Source organism: Rattus rattus, chromosome 1, assembly GCF_011064425.1.
Source record: "Rattus rattus isolate New Zealand chromosome 1, Rrattus_CSIRO_v1, whole genome shotgun sequence".
Taxonomy (NCBI): domain Eukaryota; kingdom Metazoa; phylum Chordata; class Mammalia; order Rodentia; family Muridae; genus Rattus; species Rattus rattus.
This window is the reverse complement of record NC_046154.1, coordinates 229,896,337-229,924,114: the sequence shown is the minus strand read 5'-3', so window position 1 is coordinate 229,924,114 and position 27,778 is coordinate 229,896,337. Positions and strand designations below refer to the sequence as shown.

Sequence of the window (27,778 nt, the reverse complement as noted above, 5' to 3'; positions counted from 1 at the left end):
AGAGTGTATGGGATTCAATTTAATTTCCTCTTTATCCCCTAAAGCAGAGGTTCTCAACCTGTGAGATGTGATTCCTTTCGGTGTCCAATGACCCTTACACAGAAGTCACCTAAGACCATCTGCAAACACATTTCCAAACACAGGTAGCAAAACTCCAGTTAAAAAGTAGCAAAGAAAATAATAATATGACTGGGGGATCTCTACAACCCGAGGAGCTGTACTAAAGGGTTTCAGGATTGGGAGAGTGAGCACCATTGCTCTAGAGGTTTCTAGGAATGTCTTAGTACAGACAGGAATGGCACAGGCGTTCTTCAGCTCACCACTGTCTTACTGAGTAAACTTGGTACATGATATTAAATGTGATAAATGATACTAAAATGATGCTAGGGTCTTTGTGTGACGTCCATTAGTTCTGGTCATCTTTCTACCCCACCGAGGATAGAGGGATGAAGGAGTAAGAGGTAGAATGCTTAGCTGTAGGAACACAGCTGCTCCCTTTCAGGTAGACAGGCAACTAAGACCACAAAGGCTGAAGGTGTCGTTCAGAAGTACAGGAGAAAGAATCCACACATAGTGTTTTAAGTTTTTATTTGCTTATAAAAAAAAGAATAAAAATGAGTCTTCAAAAAACATATCTGCATTTACAAAGCAATCCCTGTAGTCAAGGAGAGGCAAGCCCTGAAACACACTTCTGGACAAATGATTTGTCAAAAAATGGGTCTCTTCTGCATGGAAACTGGTAGGAAGTCATTATTTTATACGAATCAAAACTGCCAGAAAACAGATTCTATAGTTTTTTTTTTAATTGCCAAATCCAGAAAGGCTACACTCTAGTTCTTATTCTGAATACCCGTGAAACCAGTTACTGAGTAATCTATGAATTGGATAGATCGGGTTAGACACGAAGGAGGTAGTTTCCTCAGTGACGGTGTTACTTAATTACCAGAAAGCTCATAGCCACGGGTATGGGGTCAGTGGCATAAACAGGGAGTCTCTGAATTCGCTCTTCTGTTGCTTGGGCCCCCAATTCCCTCTGATATAACCACACTTCTCTCACTTATCTTACAACTTGAAATGATGTAACAGAGAAGCTCCAGGGTTCACTGTATCCTTCTTTGGAAGGAGACCAAGTTATCTGGTGTGCGGTCAAAACAGTGTCACAGAAAAAGGTGGTTTAAAAAACACAATTTCTTGAAACAGTAATATTGACTTAGCCACAGAGGAAATAGACCCCATAACATCAGCCCTGCCTCCCTCTGGAAAGTGGAGTACAAACCACGTGACAACATTTGCTAAGTGAAGCTCCAGAAGAGGGCTTGCCCCTGCTCTTCCAATGTCTCCTGAGGTCATCAGATGCCTGCGCTCCACAGATCCAAGGCCTCCTGCTCGTCCTGGACCGGTGTGAACTCGGGTTGATCTGGATGGGACACTAAAGAGGAAAAGTGGGGGTGGGGGCTTGATGGGACCCAGGAACCATAAGTGGATAATCTCCCCTATCTGGGCCCTTAGGGACACAAATTTGGTCAATAAACCATGGGTGTGTGAGGAGAAAGCACTCACTGTCCAGCCCACCATGCGGCTTCCCCATGAGGCTTTATAGTTAGTAAGAGGAGGAAGAGAAGGACAAACTAGACAACGGAGTTAGAAAACTGGAACCATGGCCAATCGCTTAAATACCAGGTGTATTTATTTACAATAGAAACCCTGAAATGCAGAAGAAAATAGAAAATTAAAAAACAATCTCTTTACAAGTCCATCACCAGGAGAGAGTGGAAAAGGGAGGAGGCGGAGCAAAAGAGCCAGGAGGAAACGCTCATCACAATGTGTGGGGTAGGAAGAGACTCGTACAGTTAGGTAACCATTACGGAGCCTCCGAGCAGAGGCGGAGCCTCCGAGCAGAGGCGTTCGGGGTAAAGTCTTGGTGCACAATCACAGGCCTCCATTCTGACTGGCCGGGAAGTCAGCTCTACTACAGCTGTCTCACGTTACTTTGTTGCACTGTGATTTTATCACTCCAGCATGTCTGGAGCGGGGTAGGCAGGGGACTTGAAAGTCTGAGACGGCGAAGCAGGTGAGGCAGGAAAGAGGTGACCGTGATCAGAGGCAGGAGCTTAGTAGTGGTGGTGAACCAGTTCTGTATCCATAGCCAAATGCCCAGGCCAATGCAACCAAAGGCAGGACTGGCACTTCAGTGCTGGTAATCATTGTACGGGATGACATCTTAAGGGACAGGGGACAGATTTGAGAGGACAGGGAGGGAAAGGATGAACAGAAAAAAAAAATACATCAACAAAACTTTGACCAATTTCTCTGGCAACGATGGTTAAAATTCTCTTAAAAAGGAAAGAGGCACATTTCTGAATAATCTCCTGACAGACCTATAGCTGTCTCTGAACCTCTCTCTGGATGATTCAGAAAGTCCCCAGGGTGAGCAGGCAGACTGCCTCCGTGTGTGGGAAGCTTCATCTCTCAAAATCTCAGCCTATCACTTAGTGATGAGGTAAAAACAGTGTGACAACTTTTATCTTAAGACCTTTCTTGTCACGTGGTGTGCAGATGTCACCTGAAGGAATCTTGGGGGCCTTGCTTATTATGGGGGAGATCTAAAACTGAAAATGAAACTTCACAGGATGTCATGGCCCCACCATAACAGGAACAGTCTGGACGATATTTAAATGTTAAACCATATGTGACAAGTGGCCCAGTAGGAGGCCAAGTCTCTGTGGGTCACCACTTGACAATGTTCTACCACTATGCTATTTCCCCAGCCCAGGAATCAACATTTGGAAGCAAATAAAACATGGCTGCAGTGTTAAGTCTCTCCTAAGGGATGTGAATAGACTGTGCAGTAATTTACACTCTACAGAAGATGATGAAAAGGAGTGGGGGTCAGGCTCTGCTGCCCTCCCTAACTGTTTAATTTTCAACCCCCCACCACACAGGTTAGTAGTAACCATTGTATAACTGCGCAAAGCCCTCAAAAGTCTGACACTTACCTCCAACGCCGTAAGCAGAACACGAGGAGGGGTCACAATATCCAGGCTGGCCAGAAGGACCCTGTGGCCCAGGTACTCCCAGGTGGCCTGGGGGACCCCTTGGTCCAGGAGAGCCAGGTGGCCCAGGACTGCCAGGACGACTTTCCCCTGAAGGTCCTGTGAAGCAACCAAAGGCAAAGAGTTTGTTATTTACAACAATGGAGTGAGTTTGGAGATCACCGTGAGGTACATTAACTTTAGAAGAAGCAACCTTGTGTGTCTCAACAATGAGGGGATTCAGCTGTTCTATTTGCTGTGTTCTTTTCCTGAGAGGCCCTGGGCTCGTACCAGAATCATGTGCTCTCCTCAAAGACAATGCTTGTAATCAGCTCCAGAATTAGGAGCAAAATTAGGAGAATTCTTTATGTCCTCTTGAGCATTAAGGGACAGGAGGAGGCCCTTCTCAAAACCCTCATTTTCTCAATGGAGCTCTTGTTTTCTAACAGAACCCAATATAAGGGCCAGCACACATGTGCACACATACAAATACATTCAAATCACAACCTCATAAGGCTAAAATTGTCGTGTAAATTAGTACCGGCTTATGATTTCAACTAATTAAATTAGTCAAGGTCTAAAAACGTAATCTGGGAAGAGACAAATGAGAAGCAGTTTAAAATTGGACCCAGTGCATTGGTCTCTATTTCCCTAGGCCATCTTACATCAATTAAGAACTATGAGTGGAAATAAGGGGTGATTAAAAATGTTTTTGAATTCAAGAAATTTGTTGGGTTAGTGGTTTGGTTTGGTTTGGTTTTTTTGCATGCCTATTGAATTTTAGGCCTGGCTGTTCTTAGATTAAAAGGCATTCTTCAACTAGAAATACAGTCACTCAAGTACACAGAGAAAGTAAGGGGCTCCTGAGGCCTCGCTCCTCACTGAGGACTTATTGGCAACTGATGGCTGTGGTGAGAGGAGACATCAGTTTGCTTCTTTGTTTTATCAGGAAAGCGGCTCTCGAAAGACTACTGCCTCTGAGCACGTATAGGGAGCGCTAAGTAGACCTGGTAGCTTTTTAAAAAAATGAGCATGCGAAATTAGAAGGAAAAAGTGGTTTGGTGGGGGCAGATGAGCAGAAATCTCAGAGGGAATGGAGATGAATTTGATCGAGACAAATTATGTGTGTGTATGAAATATTCCAACCATAAAAAGTTAAATTCCACTAATCAGCATTGAAATGAAATATAGACACAAGTAGCACTTGCTGTGTGAGGAATGTGGAGTCTACATGTACATTTAGTTTCAGTCGGTCAGTTCTCACCAACCACCCTAACTATGTACCACGTGATAGCAGTTCTTCACACAACCTCTAGGAGAAGTATTTACATCAAGATGGACCTATAGCTTTGGAGCTACAGCTTAGAGCTGTATTCCAAAACCACTGTTGGCCTGGGGAAAAACAGTCTATAAGCATTTGTCTCCATAAGGCTAAGAGGAGTACTGTGAATACAACAGGACACAAGCTCATGTTTCCGGTGACAACTCGGCTCATCTGGAGATAATTTGAAAAACATGATATTGTAATCAAGACTCAAAACTTCCACAAAGCTCATTTGGCAAGACAACCGCAGCAGGAACTACAATGTTCTTCAAATTCCCCTGTGCATCTCTCGATTTCATGCCTCCTTTCCAGTTCAGATGAGGCTGTGTGACTAGTTCCAGCCAGAGGAGTATGACTGGATATAAGACATCACCATATTTAGGACGTTGAGATTAGTGGGCCTTCCACATCTTTTTCTTGGAGGGTCCACAACTCATGAGCAGCGTCATCTGGTTAAACATGGGAGAGTGTTCATCTTAAACACATGCACATATGCAAGTAGGAAGTAACACTTCCTTGGGCTGCCAAGCACTTGGAATTTACCTGTTACTATAACCTCACTTAATGCATTCAAGCAAAACAAACCCAAATGTGTTGTAGCTTTTGAGGCTGACATAACGGGTGACCTGTAACCAGTGCACTGGCCTTGCAATAAAACACATGAAAAATATAGTTGTTCCAGTTGACCCGAGGATGTAATATGACTATTCTCTGACCTATGAAGTGATCATAAAGATTTATGCCTTATAATTTGTTAGGTAGAAAGATTTACCTGCTGGCCCAGGTGGACCTCTTGGGCCTTGAGTTCCAATGCCTGGGTTTCCTTTATCTCCTTTGACACCAGTTAGACCTGTTTCAAAAAAAGGGGGAGAGGGGTTGTCTTCAGATTTAAATCTTAGAATTCCCAGTTTTATGTGTTACAAGGGTACTTTTCTGGTGAGGACAATGGAGACAGTTAGTAAGGTTACAGGTATCATAGGATTTCAGGTTAGATTCTGACACAGTGAGCTTTTACAAAGTCACATTCCAGAGGATCGGCATTGCAGCCATACTTTTTCATCCTTTCCTCCTTCCTACTTCAGTCTGCCAGGACCAGGCCTGCCATTGCACAGAGCAGACACTCAGTGTATGCAGTTGGCAGTCCACAAGTAGCACAATAAGAGTCACAAGTGGACGTGACTAACATTTTCCTTTGGGTCCACCCCATAATTACATTCGCAAGAGGCATGAATTATAATTAAACAACAAAGTTCTGAAGTACATGACTTTCCATTAAGAAGTTGGAAGCTTCAAGAAATCCCGTGTTTGATTTGGCTGATTCGGTCCCATAAACGTCTAAGCCTATTTGAGTTTCTTTTCCACGGAGCAGACCTCTTATTCCAAATAATTTACAGTACTTTTCTGAGACAGGTTCTCATATGACTGGCCTTGAACTCACTCTGTAGATGAGGCTGGCCATGAACACACAGAGATCTGCTTGCCTCTGCCTCCTGAGTGCTGGGGTTAAAAGTGTACACTACCACACATGCCTCAATTTTCAGTATCCTTAATAAACCACACAATTCTACAGGTAAAAAATCATCACAGTCAATATACTCTGACACATCCATATCCAATCATATTCTACAGCAAGAGCGCTGGACGGGTGACAGTGCCTTTAGATGGACAGGCCTCAATCCAAGACACATTAGTATTATATTAGAAGCAGGTTCCATAACAGTGTCTCTGCTACACAGTGTTCCGATACAACAATGCTCAGAAAGACTGGAGTGCAAAACAGCATCTCCCTTTACCAACACTTAAGGTCTAATTGACAGAGCCTGGAGGGAAATGTCAGTAAATTAGAATAGCAAATGTGATAGGTAGTAGTACTATAAAGGATTTACAAGTTCAAACTATAATAACGTCTTCTTAGCATAAATGTAATGCGTATTCACCATAGGAAAATTTGAAATAATAATCAAGAATTCTGGCAGCTGGAAATAATGTTTTGACACCTTAGCTTCTAAGTTTCAAAATGAAAAGTGTTTGGTGTAGTATTTGTTCTGGAAATAATGGCTAAGGAGGGAAGCAGCTAGGGACGAATGTTTTTTAAATAATGCAGTATAATGCATGGCTACGCAGGTTGGCTATATTCTGCAATCCTAGTAATCATCTCCTAGGGTCTAAATACCATAGTGTCTCTGACATAAAGAGCTCTCCTTTCTGGGTAGCAATCATCTAATGAGCCAACTACTGTAGCATTCACAGCACCCATTCCTACCGCACACAGCCTTGGTGGTGCTAAGTGATCCCTATAACGGACAGCGCTTCTATCATTGCCCTCACTGACCACCGTCCAACCCATGCCAATATGCAGACATCCAATTGTGATCTCCCTTTGAGAAGCTCACAGGGAGGTAAAGATTTCTGGAAGGTGACTCCATCGTCTCCTTGACTCTTAAGGTCATGGAGCTAACTCTAATAGGCTTTGCTTCATGTTCAGTTGCCAACCAAGCTGTCAGACAGAAAACCACCCTATGCGAGTGTGTTACTTCTGTGTTACAGACACCAAAGTACCAAGCAGAAGACGCCTGTTAGAGGAGACAAAGATTTTCAGGGCTCGCGCATTCAGGAACTTTAGTCCTTCACACTGGAAAGGCATGGCAGAATTCACGGTGGTAGCAGCATGGGGCAGACCCTGCTCACACTGTGGTGAACCACGAAACAAAGTGACCACCTAAAGTCTACTTTACGAATAGCAAGTGGCAGGCAAACACTGAAACCATGAGCTCTGGAGACACTGCAGATCCAAACCCCTGTAGACCGTCTACTGCATATGTGTTTAGAAGATATCTGCAGTTAGTTCATCTTAGCTGGTGGAGGGCCCCACTTGTCAATGCTTGGAGCCTAAAATGAATCTCCGTATTTAGAGACAGTCCCTCTTCTTCTGTCAGTGTCACATGACTACCCTTACCGGAGGCCCTGATTGTGACGGAATTAAACGCAAGACAAGACAGATGACTAGCACTAAGCTCTTCATTCCCATCTTCCCAGTGACTCAGACCACTTATTACTTATGCCGCAGGAGCATCTTGACTTGCTCTCAGCAAAAGCCATGAGCTTGAAGGGACCTCCAGGAAAGTACTCTGAGCAACAGCAACCCAGTTTCCTGACGTATTCATCGGAAAGAAAAAGGCAAAGGGGGTACAAAGTAGCAAATCTGGGTGTTTTGATTTTGGAAATCTATAGGGAAAAGTAAGTATACTTTTGTGCTATCTAAAATAGAAGTAATAGCAATAGATAGAGACCCTCACAAAAATATCCACCCCATTGAAATGTCTCAGAAAAACGAAAAGTGTAAAGATATAAATCTATATTGGTAGGGAATTTTGGGTTTTATTGTCCTTGAAGTTATTGTCGATTCCATACTCCTCTAAGTTTAGGCTAATGTGTTAATTCTTGTCTGTGTACACATATGACCCCCATAATGAAGAGTATTCATGCCCACCACACCTGAGCTAGACTGTATCTCTCTCTCTCTCTCTCTCTCTCTCTCTCTCTCTCTCTCTCTCTCTCCCCTCCCTCTCTCTCTCCCTCCCAGTCTGTCTCCCTCTCTCCATAAATAAATTGAGGATTGAAATTAAAGGGCAAGTTATACACAGACCCAGAGTTAAATGGGGACTGATGCTTTTGTAAGTCTCATAGATCTGGATAAAGGGCAAGCGAACCAAGTGTCCTAAAACATGAGTCTGCAGCTGCTCGTGACGTAGCTGAGTCCCTTGTCTGGGCACAAAGATATTCTTTACAGAGCACAACATCACAGTCCATAACAAAGGTTTTTGGGGTTTTTTTAAAAAGCCTGAAGGTGAGGCCACTTGGCGATGAGATGGGGTCACACAAGCTCCATGCCAGTATCCCTTCTAGGAAGAGACTGGCCTTCCTTAGTGCAGGAGATGCCCCTCCCTCTCATCCGCTTCCACAGCTAGTCTTCATTCTTTTTGCCTTTTTTTTTTTTTTTTTTTTTTTTTTTTAAAAAGGATTTTCCTTTATAGGTTTGGGTGGCCTGGGGGTCACTTTTGAGGATCGGGCTGGCCCCAAAACCCCAAAGATCCACACGTCCCTACCTCCCAAGTGCTGAAATTAAAGTTATGCATCAACACACCTAGCAATTCCTCATTCTCAAAGTCTCAACTCAATTCTTTGTCCTAATTGTAATGAGCAGAGTCACAATGGGTCCAAGAGATCAAGGGTTATTTATCTTATTGCGACTACATCCAGGACTCTTACCACATGACACAAAAGTCGAAAAGGGTTGTTGAGTAAACTAATGGACGAATGGATACATTTTCTACTCTCATTGCTTCCCCATAGCCTATATGACCTCTGACCCCATCTAATTGCTTCCTCTCATGTCCATCTTAACCACACACAGCCTTTTGACTGCTGTCCCCAAACCTTATTTATCTTTTGTATGAGACCAAATGAGAATCTCACAGTGCATAGGTACCCCGGGACTTATGGACAGCAACTAAATGAGGGTGTGCCTAAATCAACACTCAGATGCATGTGAGTAGCAGGCATGATGTCTGAGGAATGAATGGTCAAGTTGAAGCTGACACTTCACCTCTAATCTCCCAGCTTAAAATTGCTTAACATTTTAATCCTAACACTTGGGGTTATAGTTAAGAGGGTCATAAATTCAAGGGCAGCCTCAGTGACATAGTGAGCTTGAGGCAGCCTGGACTATATGAGAGTCATTGCCTCAAAAAATAAAATTATTCTGTGTAACTAATTGTTGATGTTTGGTCTGTTGCTATATATTGCAATGCTAAATTCCGTACCGGAAGTTCTATAACTACAAGTGAATTCTCATGAGCACAAGCTTTTGTTGTGCAAACTGTGTTCCTTGATTTTAAACTATCTGTTAAATAAAATTGACTACGGCCAATTACTGGAGGGATTAGAAACAGGTGGGCTGTGAGTTACCTGTATGGGGCGGCCGGGGCGGGGATGTGTGGCGGGGGTGAGGAGAAACTAGGAGGAAAAGGAAGAAGAATGAGGAAAGAGGATGATGCCACCTTGAGGAGCGATGGACCATGAGCAGGTGGCTGGGAGAAACAGCAAGTATCTGGGGTACACCACTGAGGAGTTAGCCATGACAGCAGTTAGAAAAGTAGATTAGGCATTACCCCCCAGTAATTGTCAAAGCCAAATAAAAATAACTATAATCTGAGTCTCATTCACTTGATGAGCTTAAATTGGTTGGTTGTACATGTTGACAATGCATAGATATCATAAAATATTTAAAAGATTGTTAAACTACTGGGTGAATGTCAATTGCACTGCAGGCATTCATAAGTAGAAAAATGTGGCTGATAGTGTATCAGGTATTCTTATACAGTATTTCACAAGGTATAAATGCCAGGTGGTTTACATATGCAAGCTCATTTTTAGCCTTCGTAAGGACTAACAGGGCTGATTCTACTACTAGCCCTTAAAGAGAGTTGTAAACCTGAGGCCAAGTTACCTGGCTTAAGTAGGACAACAGAATCAAAGTTTCAACTGAAGTAGACTGGGATGTGCACTTCTACGCAAGCCAATGCATTGCCACCTCTACCCCTGACGCTGGACCTGTAGCCTGTTTGTTCTTGTTAGGGTCTTGCTTTCCCAGCTTCCTGCCAAACAGTCTACATGGTCCCCTCTACCTTCAACTCATAAGTCAGCTGCGAGTTTACCACCAAGAGTCCTCTTACTCACTTGCCTTCTGCTCCGAGTTAAGACTTGGGTTGAATGGAAAAGGATTCATCTTACTTTCGATGACTATATCCTGTGTCGGGCCCTTTGTTGTCTGTTTCCTATTTTGTTTGGCCCATTGGCCTTCAACTTGGAATATTTTATTCCATTCTGTGCCCTTGGCCACCCCTAAGCACTCCAGGCAGGAACCACATGCGACTCTAAGGAGCAGATTCACTTCTTCCTGAGCTGAGGCATTTGGAGAAACTCCTGGGATTTCTGCCTGGGCAGATATGCAAGGTCTAGGGAATGAGTTCAATGTCATTACACCAAGAAGCCAGAGACTGTGAAGCAAGGCTTCAGCTGTGTTCTGTTTGTCTGTTGCCAGGGAGATGCTGGCAATGAGATCCAAGTGTAGGCTGTTCTTCTTGTGGTGTGAGTCCCAGTGTCTGAAAGGTACATGGTCCTTGGTACCACTCATAAGAAGGCAGATGGACCGATTCCATGCATTTTGTTGAGTGTTCAATGCATCTTTCCCAGCTCTCCTATTTCTATGTGCTTGGTTCAGAGGGTGAGTTAAGATCATACAGGGCTCTATACTTTGTGTGAGAGTGACCAAGGATAGAAACTATGGCGTTGTTTTAGATGTTAATAAGCCTTCCTAAAGAGTTCTTCCTCTTGCCTTTTTTTCATGTTAGAAGCTGGCTATTTATAACTCAGGACCCTGCCAGGAAAATACAAACCACTCTAGACCTTGCTGGGAAAGTGAATTTAACACAGAGAAGATTAATTTCAAAGGTAAGATGAATATTAGAAGGTCTTAAAAGCTACACAGAGGTGCAACTTATATATTAACAAGAGCAAGTGCAGGGACAGAAAAAAAGAATGGTGTGAGGGGAGTTGCAGCAAAAGGAGGAGGAGAAATGGAAAAAGAAATGGTCCTCAGTCACTAACACTCATCTTTCCACTGAAGAGCTGTAGGTTACGTGGTCACAGCTACAGGTACATGGATGGAGCAAGGGAACAAGGGACCAGAAGTCCCAGTTTTTGCTCTGAGTTTTTGCACTCACACTGTGACCCTGCCGGTGTCTAAGAGAAAAGGCTACTCTGTCACTTTCCACTCCAAAACATCAACATCCTCCTTAAATACTATGACATCATCTACAGCACAAATTATCAAGAACTCATGTTATTTGTAGTTAACAGGAAAATTGAGCCAAGTTTTGAACAAATCTACCCTTGGGATTGAAAAGAATTGTATCAGGGAACTGGGGAAAGTCTACAAAATTTTTAAATAAAAATGTGTTTAAAAAAATCAACAGAACTTCTTTTTGAATAAACAAACACATTTTGTGTATAAGGAGGCTCATTTTGTTTTCCCAATTTTTCAAAGAACTTCAGAAAAGTCAAGCTATTTTGCCATATTTACCTAGTAATCGAATGCCAATATTAAATCTTTTTTAAAAAAGGAAGTTGGAAAGGCCAATGCATGTGTCTTTTCTATATATGATTTAGCCCACCTTTGAAATGTGCATTTGGAGTACATTCATTTCATCATTAAGATATTTACTTTTTGAGATGCCACATCCAAAAAACTACAAAAAATAGTTTGTCAGAGCTAAACAACTTCAGCTTTATCATATGAAGTAGGATTTGTTATGTTTCCTGTGCCCTGATTTCTTATGTTCAAGCCCTGGAAAATCTAGAAAAAGGAAAGGTATGGTTTAATAAAAAGGAATTCCTTCCTCTCTGCCGCTGTTCCTCCTTCTTTCCTTCCCTTTCTCCTGTTGGAGACCCGACTGCCCCTACCTGGTGTAATGAAATCTCCTTAGAAACGATGTGGACTTGAGACATGATGCCAGCATCACTCACCTATAGCAATGGTTCGTTAATGTGCTGTCTCCCACTCAAACACACTGTAAAGACAACAGCATAGGCTTCCAATTTGATCATGCTGCTAGAAGGATTGAGAAATAGCAACCCCAAAGCTAGCCAACAAGCAATCAGCACCATGCATCATCTAAGATTTATGAAAGAACTATTGAATCTCAGGCAGCCCAGGGAAATAAAACATACATTCTTTGACGAGAACAGAGTCTCCTTGGCGAGATAGAATTAGCAAAAGTGAAATCATTAAAAATCCAAGGCATGACAGTCTGTTCCACCTGGGTGCTAATGGTGCATGTCACACACTCATGGGAGACGAATCAGTCGGTTGATTTATTAAAATATGTTCAGAACTGCTGTCTAGATGGAAAGATTTTTAATTTTTTTAAGTAAAAAAATTATATTGGCTTTCATGGAGAAAAAGAGTCCTTTATACTGCTTTACAGCTTTTGTTATGGTTACAAAGGTATAATTTAATCTTATTTCAATTTGACAATGGCCTTTTTTTTAAACCTTCATGTGTTTAGAGAATGGTTTTGTCTTAATTACAATGCATCTCAGAAACAGTGTTGCAAAAGATGGTGATGCCTATAAAAATATTTTTCTATCTATCCTGTCTTATACTTCCTTGAGATGCTTAAACCTCTGTGTATTCTAAAAAACTACATCTATAATTAAATGATATTAAAGGCTGTAAGAGAGAAAAACACACAAATGAAGGGTGAAAGTTGGCCCATGGGAGTGACCTTTCTTATCCTCTTCGTTTCTCGGTGTCTAAGAAGTTGTAACTTGTAGGAAAGGAAGGGGAAGGGGGAAGTAGGATGGAGGTCATGCAACTGGATAAAAGCATTATGCCTGGGTTTAATCTCGGAAGGTGCTGAATTAAATAATGACTCATGATTTTGTCTCCCTCCAAAATGGACTTAACTTACTGAACTTACTCCCCTGTACTTCAATATGAACTGTGCTTTCTGACTCCCACCACTGGTTCTGACAGACAGAGGATAGGAGAACTAAAAACTTGAACTTCTGAGATTAAGTCCAGAAAGACATTGTGAACTCTATTGTTCCCCACCAGCTCTGCAGAAAGTGATGACTATGCTATGAGCCCCTGCCAGGGAGAGTCCCACGTTGAGAAAATGAGCCCCATGGCCATCCTGGGCACCAGATGCCCTGTGAAGAAGCTTTTGGGAACTGGTTTCCCAGCCAAGCTCAGCCTCTGCTTGCTTACAAGCCTGTTTGACATTATATTTTCCACTTTAGACGTCACCGTAGGCTCAAAGCTTTCAACTGAACCTAGTCCCTTGGAGAAAGAAAAATTAAAATACAAAGAAAAGAGAAAGAAAATCCATCACTGAACATCTTAAAGAGACAGTACATTAGGACAATACCATCAGACTTGCAGAGAGAGGACTTGTTCTAAAGGGAGTCCAAATTACACTTTATCTCATTACATGAGAAGAGGAAAGCCTATCTGTATTCACCTCTCAAGAAACACAAAGTGGGGAGAGAAAGCAAAATGTATTTCAGTTGATTCTTCGTAGCAATGGAAATAAATAACACGTGCCACACTACTGAATATCAATGGTAATAAAAATGATCACAGGAAGACTTACATGCAACTGTCAAGCAGCAAATCATAACTCACTCACACACTCTCTCTACTCAAGCTGATCAGTCCCATGAAGGGACTTTCCAGAACCAAAGCAGGATACACGGACATTAAGAGTTTCCCAATGATCCTTTCCATTGTGACAATCTTGGCTGAGCGTTACTGTGATGCTGACATTGATAACCAGCACCATCTGTCAAATTTACCTGCAGCTCTCACAGCTAACTTTTAAACCACAGGAATACTGGACACAAGAAACCTTCCAGCATCAGATCTGGATCTATTTTTGAACAGTTTATCACCTTTGTTACAGACATAGGTTATTTTAGTATGTGGCAGCAATCCCTGCCTTCATGCCATTTCTTGGTTTCTTGGATGGACCCACATTTACTGGTGGCATCTGAGCAAGGTCATGTCCTTTCACTTGTGTTTGCTTGGGGGCATTCCCTGATCAATCACTGATGTTTATGTGGAAGTACAGTGTGGCATATGCGTGTCTAGGGGAAAAGAAAACCCTTTCAGTGAAATATAGATCCAGGTCCTGGTCCACTTGTTGTTCTGCTCAATGACTTTGAACACTTAATATTACATATTTGTTGCAGTTTCATCACCTAAAATAGAGCTTTGTTGGGTGGAGTGATGCACATCTGTAATCTCAGCACTTCAGTGGATCGGGAGTTCACAATCAGCCCCAAGCTACATAGCAAGTTCAAAGCCAGCAGCAGCATCATGAGACCATGTCTCAAAACAAAGCAGGCTAGAGTGATAGCTGAGTCAGTAGAGTTTCCTTTGCAAACACAAATATCTGAGTTGGATTCTCAGAACTCATAGAAGAAGAAAAAAAAAAATAAAACAAAAGGAAAGAGGGAGGAGAGGAGGAGAAGAGGAAGAAGAAGAAGGAGGAGGAGGAGGAGGAGGAGGAGGAGAGGAGGAGGAGGAGGAGGAGAAGAGGGAGGAAGAGGAGGAGGAGGAGGAAGAAGTTGTGTGCACTTGTAATCACAGTACCAGAAAGGCAAAAACAAGAGATCCCTGGAGTTCACTGATCAACCACCTTAACCTACTTAGCAAAGCCAGTGATGTGTCTCATAAAAGGGGTGTTGGATAATACTTGAGTAACAACAGCAGTTTACTGGTCTTCACTCATACCTGCATACACGTGTGCACCCCAAACACGTGCATGTACACACATGCGAGTGCACAGGCACACACACACACACACACACACACACACAACACACATGAATGGATGGTCTAATATAGGGCTAGAATGCACACACACACACACACACACATGAATGGATGGTCTAATATAGGGCTAGAATGCACACACACACACACAAATGGATGGTCTAATATAGGGCTAGAATGCGTGTGTGTGTGCGCGCACACACACACACACACACACACACACACACACCATGCATTCATGCACACTAATCAAGGGCTGCAATGTACTCAGTTAAACATCTTTCTAGCAGATGGAAGGTCCTGGATTTGACCTTCAGCATCACAAAAATAATGGAGTTAATCCTGATCTCATAAAAATTTTATATTTAATAAAAGTGTGCTGACCAATAGCACAGGGCATTTGTTCCATATTTACCAACATTCTTTCATATCAAAGTCCACAATTGCATCTTTCTCCAGATCCTGAAACCATTTACTTTCTACACATTTCAAGGCACCTGTCATCTCCCCAGCCTATAACCTCAGTAGTATTTCATCCTCCTTTCATCTCTGAACCATTCCCAATTTTTGGATGAGGTCCTGTGTGCTTGGTCCATGACAACTATTGGCAGAAGTGTTTGATGCTGAATGTGTTCCAGCCACAAATAATAGTATTACCTCTCACATGGAGAAGCCACAAAACCCCACAAAATCTCTGCACTGAATAAAACTTTGCTGATTTATTGTAGAAAACATACCAAGTATGAAATTCAGTTTTAACTGAGAGAAAATAAAAAATGAAAATACTGAGTTCCATGGTGCCTTGATCCAACTATTTTTGAAGAATCGAGGAATTAGAGGAATTGTCAATGAAGTAAGAAGTTAACAAGTTTTATTGATTCTTTCTGAGTAAATTAAAAGATCTCATTCCAAGTAAATAATTTATTTCAAGCAAATGAAGAAACTCACAGTTGACTTGGTTATGTTCTATTTTCAATTCAAGATACCAGCATGGGTATGAATATTTCAACAACTGGAGTAAGAAATTGAACAGATAAATTGATTATCCAGGAAATCTATTTTGGATCACCCTAGTTAGTTACCCGAGAGGCCAGAGAGTTCAGAAAAGCCAGAACATGACTATGACATTTAAAGGAAGAAGGGAAGAAGGTGAAGGTTGATCCTGATCAAAAGAGCCTACACCCAAGGGCAATGCAGGGTGTTATGAGAAGAACTAAGCAAGGAAAAGACAGGTTGGTCCATAGACAAACCGTTTTCTTTGACTGTAGAAGGTAACAGAAAGCAGATGGGAAACCAGGCTATACAACAAGAGCACACTGCTGGGCAGAATGTGGGCCCTGCAGTTCTGAGTACCAGCAACCGTGGAAGCCAGTAAGCATGGTGTGTGTGAAGAGAACGTCAGCTAGTCTCCGAATCTTCATTCTGAGGATCCTCTGTATGTTACAGTCTAACTGAAAAGAGAGCCCACAGGACATTGTTCCTCATAAGTAGAGTCAGACTGTCAGAGGTGAAATGAGACAGAGGGACAAGGGGGAGACAGAGAGACAGATAGCCAGAATGAGCAAAAAAAGTCCCAGTGTTAGTAAGGAGAACTGTGGAGAGCCAGCCCCCACAGCTTAGAGACCAAGGCACTGTCTGTCATTTTCTTCTATTCTCTACATGCAAAGAATGTTTGACCGGCTCTCATAGGAAGGAGTTAAGCAAAGATACTATTCCAAAGTAGTATTTTAAAAACTGAGATGATAAAATCCAAGGTCCCCTGTGATGGTTAGTGTGTGAATCTGACACAACCTTGGAAAGAGAGTCTCAATGAAGGGCTGTCTAGAGCAACTTGGTCTATGGACATTTCTAAGGGAGATTGTGTTGACTGCCTTAAGTGATGTGGGAAGTCTCAGTCTGAGAACGGGCTGTATCTGTGCCCTGATTTGAGTTCTTGACTATATACGAGTGTAGGAAAATAGTTGAGTACCATGTGTGTGTGTGTGTGTGTGTGTGTGTGTGTGTGTGTGTGTGTGTGTGTGTGCGTGTGTGCGTGTGTGCGTGTGTTGATTTCTCCCTGCCCTGGACTGTGGAGTGACTAGCTGTTTTAACTTCCCATTGCTTTGACATCCTTGCTGTGATGGACTGTCACCTGTAAGTGTGAGCTAAAATAAGAACCCTTTCTCCAGGGTTCTTACTCTGTGAAAGGACTAAATTACTCTGTGAAAAACTATTTTATCACATCAACATAAATGAAACTAAATCACACACACCCCACACACCCCACACCCCCACACCCCACCACACACCCACACACCCCACACACCCACCCACCACACACACACACACACCCACACACACCCACACACCCACACACCCACACACCACCCACACCCACACACCCACACACCCACACACCCACGTGCCCACTGGCCTTTTAATGAAAGAAGAAAGAGGAAACCAGAGTAAGCATGTTGTTCCATGTCTCATATGTTTGCATGGCTGCCATTCCAAATCTCCCCCTGTCCCTGCCCCTGCCCCTGCCCCTGCCCCTGCCCCTGCCCCTGCCCCTGCCCCTGCCCCTGCCCCTGTGCCCTTTTGCTTTGTTTTGTTCTGGGGACTCTCTCTGTAGACCAGGCTGGCCTCAAGCTCAACAATTCACCTGCCTCTGCCTAAAAGTGCTGGGATTAAAGTTGTGGGCCAGCATGCCCCACTCACTTACATATATTTCTATATATTTTACTGTACACCATATTTTTTAGAAGCTTGAAAAACTACAGCAGAGAAACCAAGTGTAGGGCTTCTAATGAAAACTTGGCCAACTGAGGACAGCTGCGAGCCTTCCTTCAGCCTCAGGAGAGAGAGCTTCACCGGAATCCTATGCTGGAGACTATCTGTCACCCATGTTTCTTTCACTCTTGCTTTCACAGTTTTTATACTGATGAGTAACAATATTTATTTTTCCTCATTATGAAACAGTGCTCTCTTAAGATGGTATTATATAGCATCGTTATAATTATAATTGATACAGAAATTTAAAAAACTCCTGTTTCTTATTACTGGTCCTGCTGTTGGCTTACTTTGAGCCTTGTTTGGCCTCAGTACCTACATATGCTTCTTTTCATATAAAACTATAGAGTCAGGAGAACAGATGGCTGAGACTTCAATTTCAATTCAGTTGTGGGCGCGCTCATGCGCGCGCGCGCACACACACACACACACACACACACACACACACACAAGCAATGCCATGGAAATTCGTATACTCAATGGTGTCCAGCTACCATCTGAGAACTCCTGGGTGATTTTCCTCTGATGTAATCACTCAGTCCATCTTGGAGTATAGGAAAGACTCAGTTTGGCAAGAGCAGAATACGGATTTCCATTAAGGGCAAAGACAACTTGTAATTTGTTGAGAGTGGCTTGGGTGCTGGCTCTATATTCTATGAGTCACAGTTTCTCTAGCCTCAACACCCTTGAAGAGTGTCCTGCTGGCACAAGTACATCCCCTTGGATGGCCAGATCTTTGGCATGTTGCAAGGGCATTAAGCCCTTCTTTCTGATTTTGTGCCCTGAATGATAATAATCACAACCAGATCATAATTGATGTGACAGGCATAGAGGAAATGAGGTTCAAAGCGTTGTGCACTGCCAGTCACACCATGCTGGCTCTTATGCTCAGTAATCTAGTTGTCAGCTAATGTCAGAGGCACATGAAACTGGAAGTAAGGGTATCACATGTTCAGGGGTAGCTATATTTCCGGTCTTGGGTGATCAGTATGAGGTCCATGCACAGGAGAGGATTAACCTGAACCTTGCACTAAGAAGATGCACAACCAAGGGGAAAAGGATTTTTTGAAAGGTAGAAAAATAAATAAAATGTATGAAAATGCAGAAGTGGAAACACACCTACCAATTCAGTGATCATGTGATTTCTGTTTTTAAGCTATCACATTTATATGATACTACAGCCCGGTAAGTAAGGCTCAGAGACTATCACAAAAAAAGTCTAAGAAGTGAGAGACAACCGTTGCAAGACAGTCTTCTCTGGATACGACAGGGATGCTGCACCCACGAACTGTCAACAATACGGTCGCCTGCACAAGACCACGTCAGCCAACATACAGATATGGATGAGGGGAAAGTTAACAAGGCCCTACCCCTAGATGAAGAGCTACAGGAAGTGAATGGCTGCCATGGAAGAAGAATCACTTTTTTCCACTCATGAGCCCCGTGACAGGTGTCACAATCCTAGGTTGTCAGCCTTAAACAGAGGTCCACACGGGCAATGTAACTGGACTTGGTAAATTGCAGGTATCTGTGTATCTGTATACAGGTAGAAGAGTAATTGCAGACGAGTTTGTGAATCTGAGAGGGCGAAATGGAGGGACAAAGGAGGAGAGGGAGGCGTAGGAAAGACAGAAACAGTGTACTCACATAGACAGTTCTCAATTAAACAAAAGCCTCTGGCCCTACTGTGTCACACAGTAGATATACTCTGATAAAAGGAATGTTGTTTCGTTGTCCCAGTCTCGGGGCATATAAGAAATTTAGTGAAAAGGGTAAAATTAATTTTATTCTTTATTTCAGAGTCTGTCACTGTATAAACACCATGGTCACGCTCTGATTGACTGTCCCCTTCTCTGGGAGTAACCCTGCTTACCTCGTTCTCCTGGGGTTCCTGGCACTCCTGCATTTCCTGGGAAGCCTGGGGCACCTGGGGGTCCTTGTTCTCCAGGGGTTCCAGGTGAACCTGGTCTCCCGGGCTCTCCAGGAGGGCCCTGGATGGTCCGGATAGATGAGGACTGGCTGGGGATTTGGTTGAGGATGGCTGTGTACCTGGCCATGTGACCTGAGCAACAAGAGATGAATGAACCGTCACACAGTTAAAGGAGAAACTAGAATGCTACACTTCGGACCTCCAAACAGCTCCATCAGATGTCCACTGAGGACACGACACACCCTTCTGAGATAGGCTCGTGTGTAACTTAGCATTTTTGCATTTTTCTCCTGGATGATGTTAATGGCTGGGCTATGATTCAAGTCCCATCTCATGTGTTTGGAATTCCACAGTTCACATCAACGTAGCAATAAACACCACTGAACAGAAGTCATAAATTTTACACTCACCCTAACATTTACCTGACCCCTGAACTCTCACCCTGCTGCCTTTCTCTGTAGCAATTTCCCTCCACATTACTTACTTGACTGCGTTCCAATCCCCGAAGCCTGCTCCACCCTCTTGCTCTCATATCCCCAGGCAAGGCCTGTCTCCACTCAACTCTGGTTGCCAAGACGGTTTTTCAAGAACCTTTGCCTGTGTCCCAGCTGCAGGCTGCCCTTGTCCTAGGCTTACAACAATAGTAATAACAGCAAAATCCTGTTGCTCTCTCATAACGCCTTAACTCAGTTACGTTTGGAAGAACACATTTTAACAATTATAAGTAATGCCCCAATACCGTAATACTTCATTTCCCATCATCTTCGAAGGTGACATTTCCCCCACAGGTGACCACTATTCATCTCCATGTATTATTTTGGTGTGTAAGGTCACCCATTCTTTTGTGGCTTTCGGGGGTTGTTTCTGAGAGTAGGGGGTCTCACTTAGGATTACAGGCATGCATCGCTAAGTCTGCTCTGGGTGGTGTTGGGGATTGAACCTAGGTCCTCACACACAAGACTAACTGGAAGACCTCTTCAGGTACATTCATTTCCCTCTAAATACTTAAATCTAAATGAAAGCATTAATCATATTTAGGAAGCACATGTAAATACATCCAAAGCCTTCTTTCCTTAAATGGTGAACTACGAGTGTGATCGGGGACTCTCTCCTGATTCAGTCAGCTAGCACGTCCTCTGCTGTTTGAGCAGGTGAGGCATCTGTCTTTTTTCACTCCCTTCTTTGACAGGAGCTGTTGTTCAACACTTCCACAGCTGTCATCACTCTCCCCCCCTCCATTTCCTAAACTCTTCTTAACATAATTCTTGTGATCAACTAAGAATGAAAACCCAGCTGACTGAGGTTGTGTGGAAGGACACGCACACCCAGAAAGCGGTTCAGGGTGGGAGCTTCTGTAGCACAGGGGATAACAGAGCTCTGTTTAAGGAGACAGCCAAGGTGCAGCAGAGGCTGCCATTTTCTCCTGTGACAGACAGGCCCTCTCTATTGCATAGATTCCTTTCAGACCTTGTCTCACTTCTGACCCCTCCAGAAGTCATTCATCAGGGTCTGAGAATTTCGAAGGGAGAAAACTCTGTACTGGGTCCTCAACTTTTAAAGCATGTGTTAAATAGTCACATGTTATCTGAGGTTTTTCCCTATAGCAAAATAAGGTAGCAAATACTGTGTGTAGGGAGTCTTGTGAGGATTTAGCCCAGTGCAATTTCATTCAAGCTTAGTCTTCTACTCATTTTCATTGCCCATTTGAGATAAGAAACCTTTGAAATAATGAAGAACTTATATGAGCTTTGGGAGTATCCTGCTCTAAAAGTTACTGAAGTCCAATTTTTCCCTTGTAGAATGTATTGTTTTTTAAGATCTTACTTTGTCACTAATGGTAACTATTTTGTCTAATTGGTAAATGTTCTCTTACACACACACACACACACACACACACACACACACACACACACACACTTACTGTGGACACCATAGAACTGGATAGAGACATAGCCCACAGAGGAAGACAACTGTGTTTGATGATGGTGGTTTTGTCCTCCTTCTGTACTGATATTGTTGCCAGAGTGAAAACCCACGGCTCTCCATCTGTACCTCCCCAGGACAGGATGTGGGGTTATCCCAAAGGAACAGGTGGAATTCTGAATCTTGCCAACAGACCTTCTTGGCACTTGCTGGGCTCTACTGGCCTGAATCCCAAACTTCTCTGGGTTAAGTAAATACACAACCCAGAGGCAGATAAGGAAACTACTCAGAAAATGCCATCCTGGGTGCAAAAGGTTGCTATCAGTGTGGGGAAGGGATGGGCATTAGAGCCTGGCTTAGAGTTGGGTGGGTCTGAGAGAAATCGTTGTTTTTACTTGGCTTCAAATAGTCTGGAACTAAACATATTAGGCCCACCCTAAGTAACCTTGTGGTTAGATTTTTGAGGCAAAATATATAAAATAAGTAGGCATGTGTACAAAATGGGTGAGCACAGGAATCTGTTGTTGAAATAAGTGCTGTTGAAATGTTCTGGTATGATTTTGGGAATGATGCCCAACTGTCATATCGGATGTCACAATAACTCTATGTGTGTGTATATGTGTGTATGTTGGCATCCAGCCTAAGGAATCAAAGGAAGGGCCTTGGGCTAACCAAAGGCAATGGCTATCACCTGGCTAAGAAAGGAAAAGCGATTAAAATCTGTGAGCCAGTAGAAACAAGCACCAGGGTCATCTTGATTCTGACAAGGTCTGGTAGTCTTCAAGAACCCATCCATTTGATGGGGGAAGGAGAAATGAAGATCACAGCAGTTAATTAAGTATGCATATGCAAATCAATTAATTAAATATGCATATACAAATCAATTAATTAACCATGTATATGCAAATTGATGCTTCCTGAACGGAGGACTTGGGAGTCTGGCTCCTCTGCCATCATTGTGAAGCTCTGCAGCAAGCTATTAGGCTGGTAGGTAGTTCAGAGAAGGGATTTGTACAGCTAGGTGTATGCAGCAAGTCAGAGCATTGGAGGAGGCTTCCTTGGTCTCTCTAGTCTTGGGAAGGGAAGCATCCTTTGGACAGAAATGAGAGAGGATCTGGGTGACCAGCACTGAACTTACTCTGAATGAGCTGCTCACATACTTGACGCGCCACTGCCCTCACCATGGCTTGAGACTGCAGGTCTCCCTGGGTGGGAAGGAAGTACATTCCTCAGACATGGCCATACAGCAGGGACACAGTCTGACCCATTGTTCCCACCAAGACTCCAGGCTCCTAGCAACAGGGAGGGCTAACCACTATGGTTAATGCAAAAGACAATTTGCACCTAGGATTTAAGGTTCCTGAAAGTCTTTGCTTATTAGGTTCATGAGCTCAAATAAATATTTTTGGTCCCAGATTCTAAAATACATTAACAATATCTAAACATACTCATACACATTTAATACCTTCTCAAGTGATGGCTCCTTTAATACTAGTAACAACTCATAGGGGAAACAGTTAAGACCATGTTATAGCTGATCAGCTTTAAACACATTGCCTAAGTGGTCACAGAAATAACCCGTCGAGCCTGAGACCAGCACTGCTTCTACCACAACCAAGAACACAACTACACTAGAAGCCTCCCAGGTTCTACAGAGAGTCAGTGGGCACCAAATTTAAGGTGATTTCAATTTCAAGGCCTGATCTTTGATTCTCTCCAGCCACTGTCTTCCTTCGTGCCAGTACTATGTCCTCGGGGAAAGGAGAGTCCTATGCCACTGGCTGGAATTCGTACAAAGCCATCCACATCCATGATGACAGTCTTCCACATCTATTATATTATTTCCAGCCCAGTTCCACTTTATGAGCTTAAGGAATTCCTCAAGGAATGGAGTCCAAGGTCAAGGAGCTGGATGACAGCAGCTATACAACTAGGAATCCTCTCCTGGCCTCCAACCCACCCAGATGTTTCCCCATGAATGTGCTTCTAAATGAAAGACTTCTGGATCAGCGGTGAATACCACAGGTGGCAAGGACCAGTCCTCCTGAGGCTTAGGCAAGGGCTATGTGCAACCACCTATAGCCCGAAACACCCTTGGACGACTTACTCGTTCACCTCGCTCTCCCTTTGCTCCAGGGACACCCTGTAAAAGTGAAGGAGAAAATTCAAGTTATTTAAGATGCAGCGCTCACTGACAAGTCATGAGAGCATACCTCTCCCTAGCTGACAGAGGCACTCCTACCAAAGTTGGGTGAAAACCGGCAATGGTAATAAAGCAAGGAACAACCTGAAGTCCCACTGTGCAGAACAGCCTATTAACCCTTTCCTCCTCTGGACTTCACGCAGAGATGTGACAGTTTGGAGCTCCGGGATGAGAATGGAGTAGCGGTACCCCTGAGTAACCTACATTCCTATCCTGTTATCCTTCGCAGCTTCCTACACCGAACACCACACAGTGGGCTGAACTCTATACACTGCTTTGTATTCATTCCACAAACACCTTCGAGGAAGTTTTTTAAATAAAAGTTTTAGAAAAGCATATCTATAAGAAATGCAAAGAACTCCACTGGATCCAGCAGTTAAAGGAAGAGATGACATCTATGAAACCCCATGGCCTCATTCCTCTGCCTCTGCTGTGATGGCATGAGTCTCCCCGAGTCTCTACAACACTGGGGCTCATGCGTGCATGGCTCATGCGTGCATGTGTTCTCAGCTGAACTCTTATTTAAAACCATGGCTTTGCTACTTTTGACAATAAGAAAATTTACTGTTACTGTAAAATATTTATTGAGAAATACAATGTTTCCAGTATTCCTGCTCAACAGGGAAACAGATGTCCTCAGAAGGCAGTCATATTTCTGTGTCAGCTTCCAGGCAATGCGGCGACCTTTCTGTAATCACTCCTAGAGGTGTAAATATTGTTTCCTGAAGTTACACAAGTCAAAATTTCTGGATTCACTTCATAGGGTCCAGGGAAACAGAATGCTATGACTTGTAGTGTTTGTGGATGTTGGCAGGCGGAAAGAGTCAAGATACACACACACAGTCATAGGTGGAGTGCACAGGGGAAGAGAAAGCAACAGTGACCTCTCCTGATCAGATGGCAACAGTCCACCATTGCTGCTTTCTCTTTCCATCAGAGGCCTTTAATTGTACTACACACACACACACACACACACACACACACACACAGACACACACACACAGAGGCATGCACGCATGCAGACGTGTACATGTGTGCACACCACTCCTGTTAAAACCTGCATTTCCTCTCATGTCCTCCTGTGCTTGGCATCTCCTACCAGGGCACTTGCAACATTCAGACCTCCCTTCCAGTGCACCATGCACACAATCACTGGTCTCTCTCTACCCAGAAGCCACCAGCATACAACTGAGGCAACCCAGTGACTTGACTGGAAGCAGCACTTCTAAATCATGTAGTGATGCTTAAATATGAGACAAAGTCCAAGTCTTAAGTAAGTAAATAAATAATTGATACTTCGGTCCCAAACTCCCTATCTCGTGTTCCTGAAAACTCTACCTTCTCCTTCGTACGGGGCCAGTCCTTATAGATAGGAACGACTTGTCTGTGAGAAAAGGATTAACTGTAGACCGTGTGATTTCACTGTCATCAGCAGGGATATTGTAATATAATGCTCGGTTTGAGAATTGAGTCTCCAGCACTAAATCTTTATCACTGTATATGTTTCATGGGTTAATTCCTGGATTTCGTGAAAAGAGGTTTTTAAAACTACCATATACTCTTTCTTCTCAAATCAGGGAGACTGATTACACAAATCCTTGCATAAAGTTGCCATTCAAACATTTGCCTATGCAAAGGACACTGTGGTTAGGACAAAACGACAACCAACAGATTGGGAAAAGATCTTTACCAATCCTACAACAGATAGAGGGCTTATATCCAAAATATACAAAGAACTCAAGAAGTTAGACGCAGGGAGACAAATAACCCTATTAAAAAATGGGGTTCAGAGCTAAACAAAGAATTCACAGCTGAGGAATACGAATGGCGAGAAACACCTAAAGAAATGTTCAACATCGTTAGTCATAAGGAAATGCAAATCAAAACAACCCTGAGATTTCACCTCACACCAGTGAGAATGGCTAAGATCAAAACTCAGGTGACAGCAAATGCTGGCGAGGATGTGGAGAAAGGGGAACACTCCTCCATTGTTGGTGGGGTTGCAGACTGCTACAACCATTCTGGAAATCAGTCTGGAGGTTCCTCAGAAAATTGGACATTGAACTGCCTGAGGATCCAGCTATACCTCTCCTGGGCATATACCCAAAAGATGCCCCAACATATAAAAAAGACAGTGCTCCACTATGTTCATCGCAGCCTTATTTATAATAGCCAGAAGCTGGAAAGAACCCAGATGCCCTTCAACAGAGGAATGGATACAGAAAATGTGGTACATCTACACAATGGAATATTACTCAGCTATCAAAAACAATGACTTTATGAAATTAAGAGGCAAATGGTTGGAACTGGAAAATATCATCCTGAGTGAGCTAACCTAATCACAGAAAGACATACATGGTATGTACTCATTGATAAGTGGCTATTAGCCCAAATGCTTGAATTACCCTAGATGCCTAGAACAAATGAAACTCAAGACGGATGATCAAAAAGTGAATGCATATCGCTCCTGAGAGACACAGCCAGAATACAGCAAATACAGAGGCGTATGCCAGCAGGAAACCACTGAACTGAGAACAGGACCCCCGTTGAAGGAATCAGAGAAAGAACTGGAAGAGCTTGAAGGAGCTCGAGACCCCATATGTACAGCAATGCCAACCAAACAGAGCTTCCAGGGACTAAGCCACTACCCAAAGAACTATACATGGACTGACCCTGGACTCTGACCTCATAGGTAGCAATGAATATCCTAGTAAGAGCACCAGTGGAAGGGGAAGCCCTGGGTCCTGCTAAGACTGAACCCCCAGTGAATTAGACTGTTGGGGAGAGGGAAGCAAGGGGGGGGGAGGGTTGGGAGGAACACCCATAAGGAAGGGGGGGGGGGGGGGATGTTTGCCCGGAAACCGGGAAAGGGAATAACACTCGAAATGTATATAAAAAATACTCAAGATAATAAAAAAAAAAAAAAATTAAAAAAAAAAACATTTGCCTATGTCCAATATTAAATTGAATTCTGGGACTGCCATTTATGCAAATGCCATTATGAAATGCAAATGCCCCAAATTTGCATTTTCTTTTATCCTGCCCCCCAATGATAAAATATTAATTATATTTTTGACAATAACCTTAAATTTATCCTTTGGTGTGTCATCAGATAATTTTCCAAGATTGCAAATTAGATCTAAATTCAGCTAAGCACAAGAGAATCGTTCTTTAAAACACACATGCACTCATATGTATCATCACAGAATCTTGGTACTGGCTATACAGTGCTCACTTGAAAATGTCTTCAATGTTATGTATATTTGAAAATTTGTGCACTGCAGAGATGGTTCAGCAGCAAATAGAGCATAGGACCTGGGTTCTCATAGGCTGAATCAGCTGTAACTCTAGCTCCAGGGAATACAGTGCCCTCTTCTGGCCTCTGTAGGCACTGCACTCATGTGCACAAACCTACAAACATATACACGTCATTAAACACAAAACTTTACAATATCTTTTGTAAATAAGAAGAAGGAAGGGGAGGTGGGCACAAAGTCTCGTCTTTAGCCAAGGAGTAACAATTGATAGCCTCTTGGAGAGAAAGACTCCATTTTCTCTAAGAGTGTAGCCTTTGGAAAATTGGCTGTACTCCAGTGGATGGCTCCATACCCAACGATACGTGAGCAGTACAAACTGGAGAAGTTTTTTTTATTTTATTTTAAAGAAGACACAGAGTTGGGTTGGTGGGAAAGTGAGAGTGGATCTGGGAAGAGTTGGATGGGGGTATGAATATGATCATCACACATATAAAATTCTCTAAGAACTAATAAAATGAAATAAATAAAAAAATTTTAAGAACAAATATTTGGGGGAAAAAGTCAGACATTGGCTTCTTGCTCCACTTAAAGTCTCAGAGTTTCTTCCTAAGCCAGAGCCGTTCAATGAAGGGGTCTCTAGAGAAGAAGGCTCACAGTGTATGATCTCATGACATGCTGATGGTTTGGAAATATGTGGACAACATTTGTAAGAGGATTCCAACTTCTAGAAAGAAAGCAGCTCCTGGTTGGCATGTGAGCTCCACAAGGCTGGGTCTGTGTCTAGCTAAGGGATTTCCATATCCCCAGCTCCAGAGACTGCCTGCAACATGGCAGGGACTCAAACATGCATGCTAACGGAATGAATGGATGGCCACACTTCATTTCAAATCTGCTTTATTAGCCAATCTGTACTTTGTTTCAACTACCTGGATCGAGAA

The 27,778-nt window shown here is 43.1% G+C and overlaps 1 protein-coding gene across 1 annotated transcript in view; it reads right to left on the bottom strand.

Moving 5' to 3' along the window:
- Positions 1–573: 573 nt before the first annotated feature.
- Positions 574–27,778, bottom strand: part of Col14a1 (collagen type XIV alpha 1 chain) — a 209,903-nt gene continuing 182,698 nt past the window's right edge. Inside the window, exons 43-48 of the mRNA XM_032915565.1 lie at positions 23,488–23,523; positions 22,519–22,585; positions 19,401–19,589; positions 5,129–5,206; positions 2,997–3,152; positions 574–1,429 (exon numbers count right to left, since the gene is read on the bottom strand). Of these exons, the coding sequence (XP_032771456.1) occupies positions 1,350–1,429; positions 2,997–3,152; positions 5,129–5,206; positions 19,401–19,589; positions 22,519–22,585; positions 23,488–23,523 (606 nt within the window). The 3' untranslated portion in view covers positions 574–1,349. The remainder of the gene's footprint in view (positions 1,430–2,996; positions 3,153–5,128; positions 5,207–19,400; positions 19,590–22,518; positions 22,586–23,487; positions 23,524–27,778) is intronic.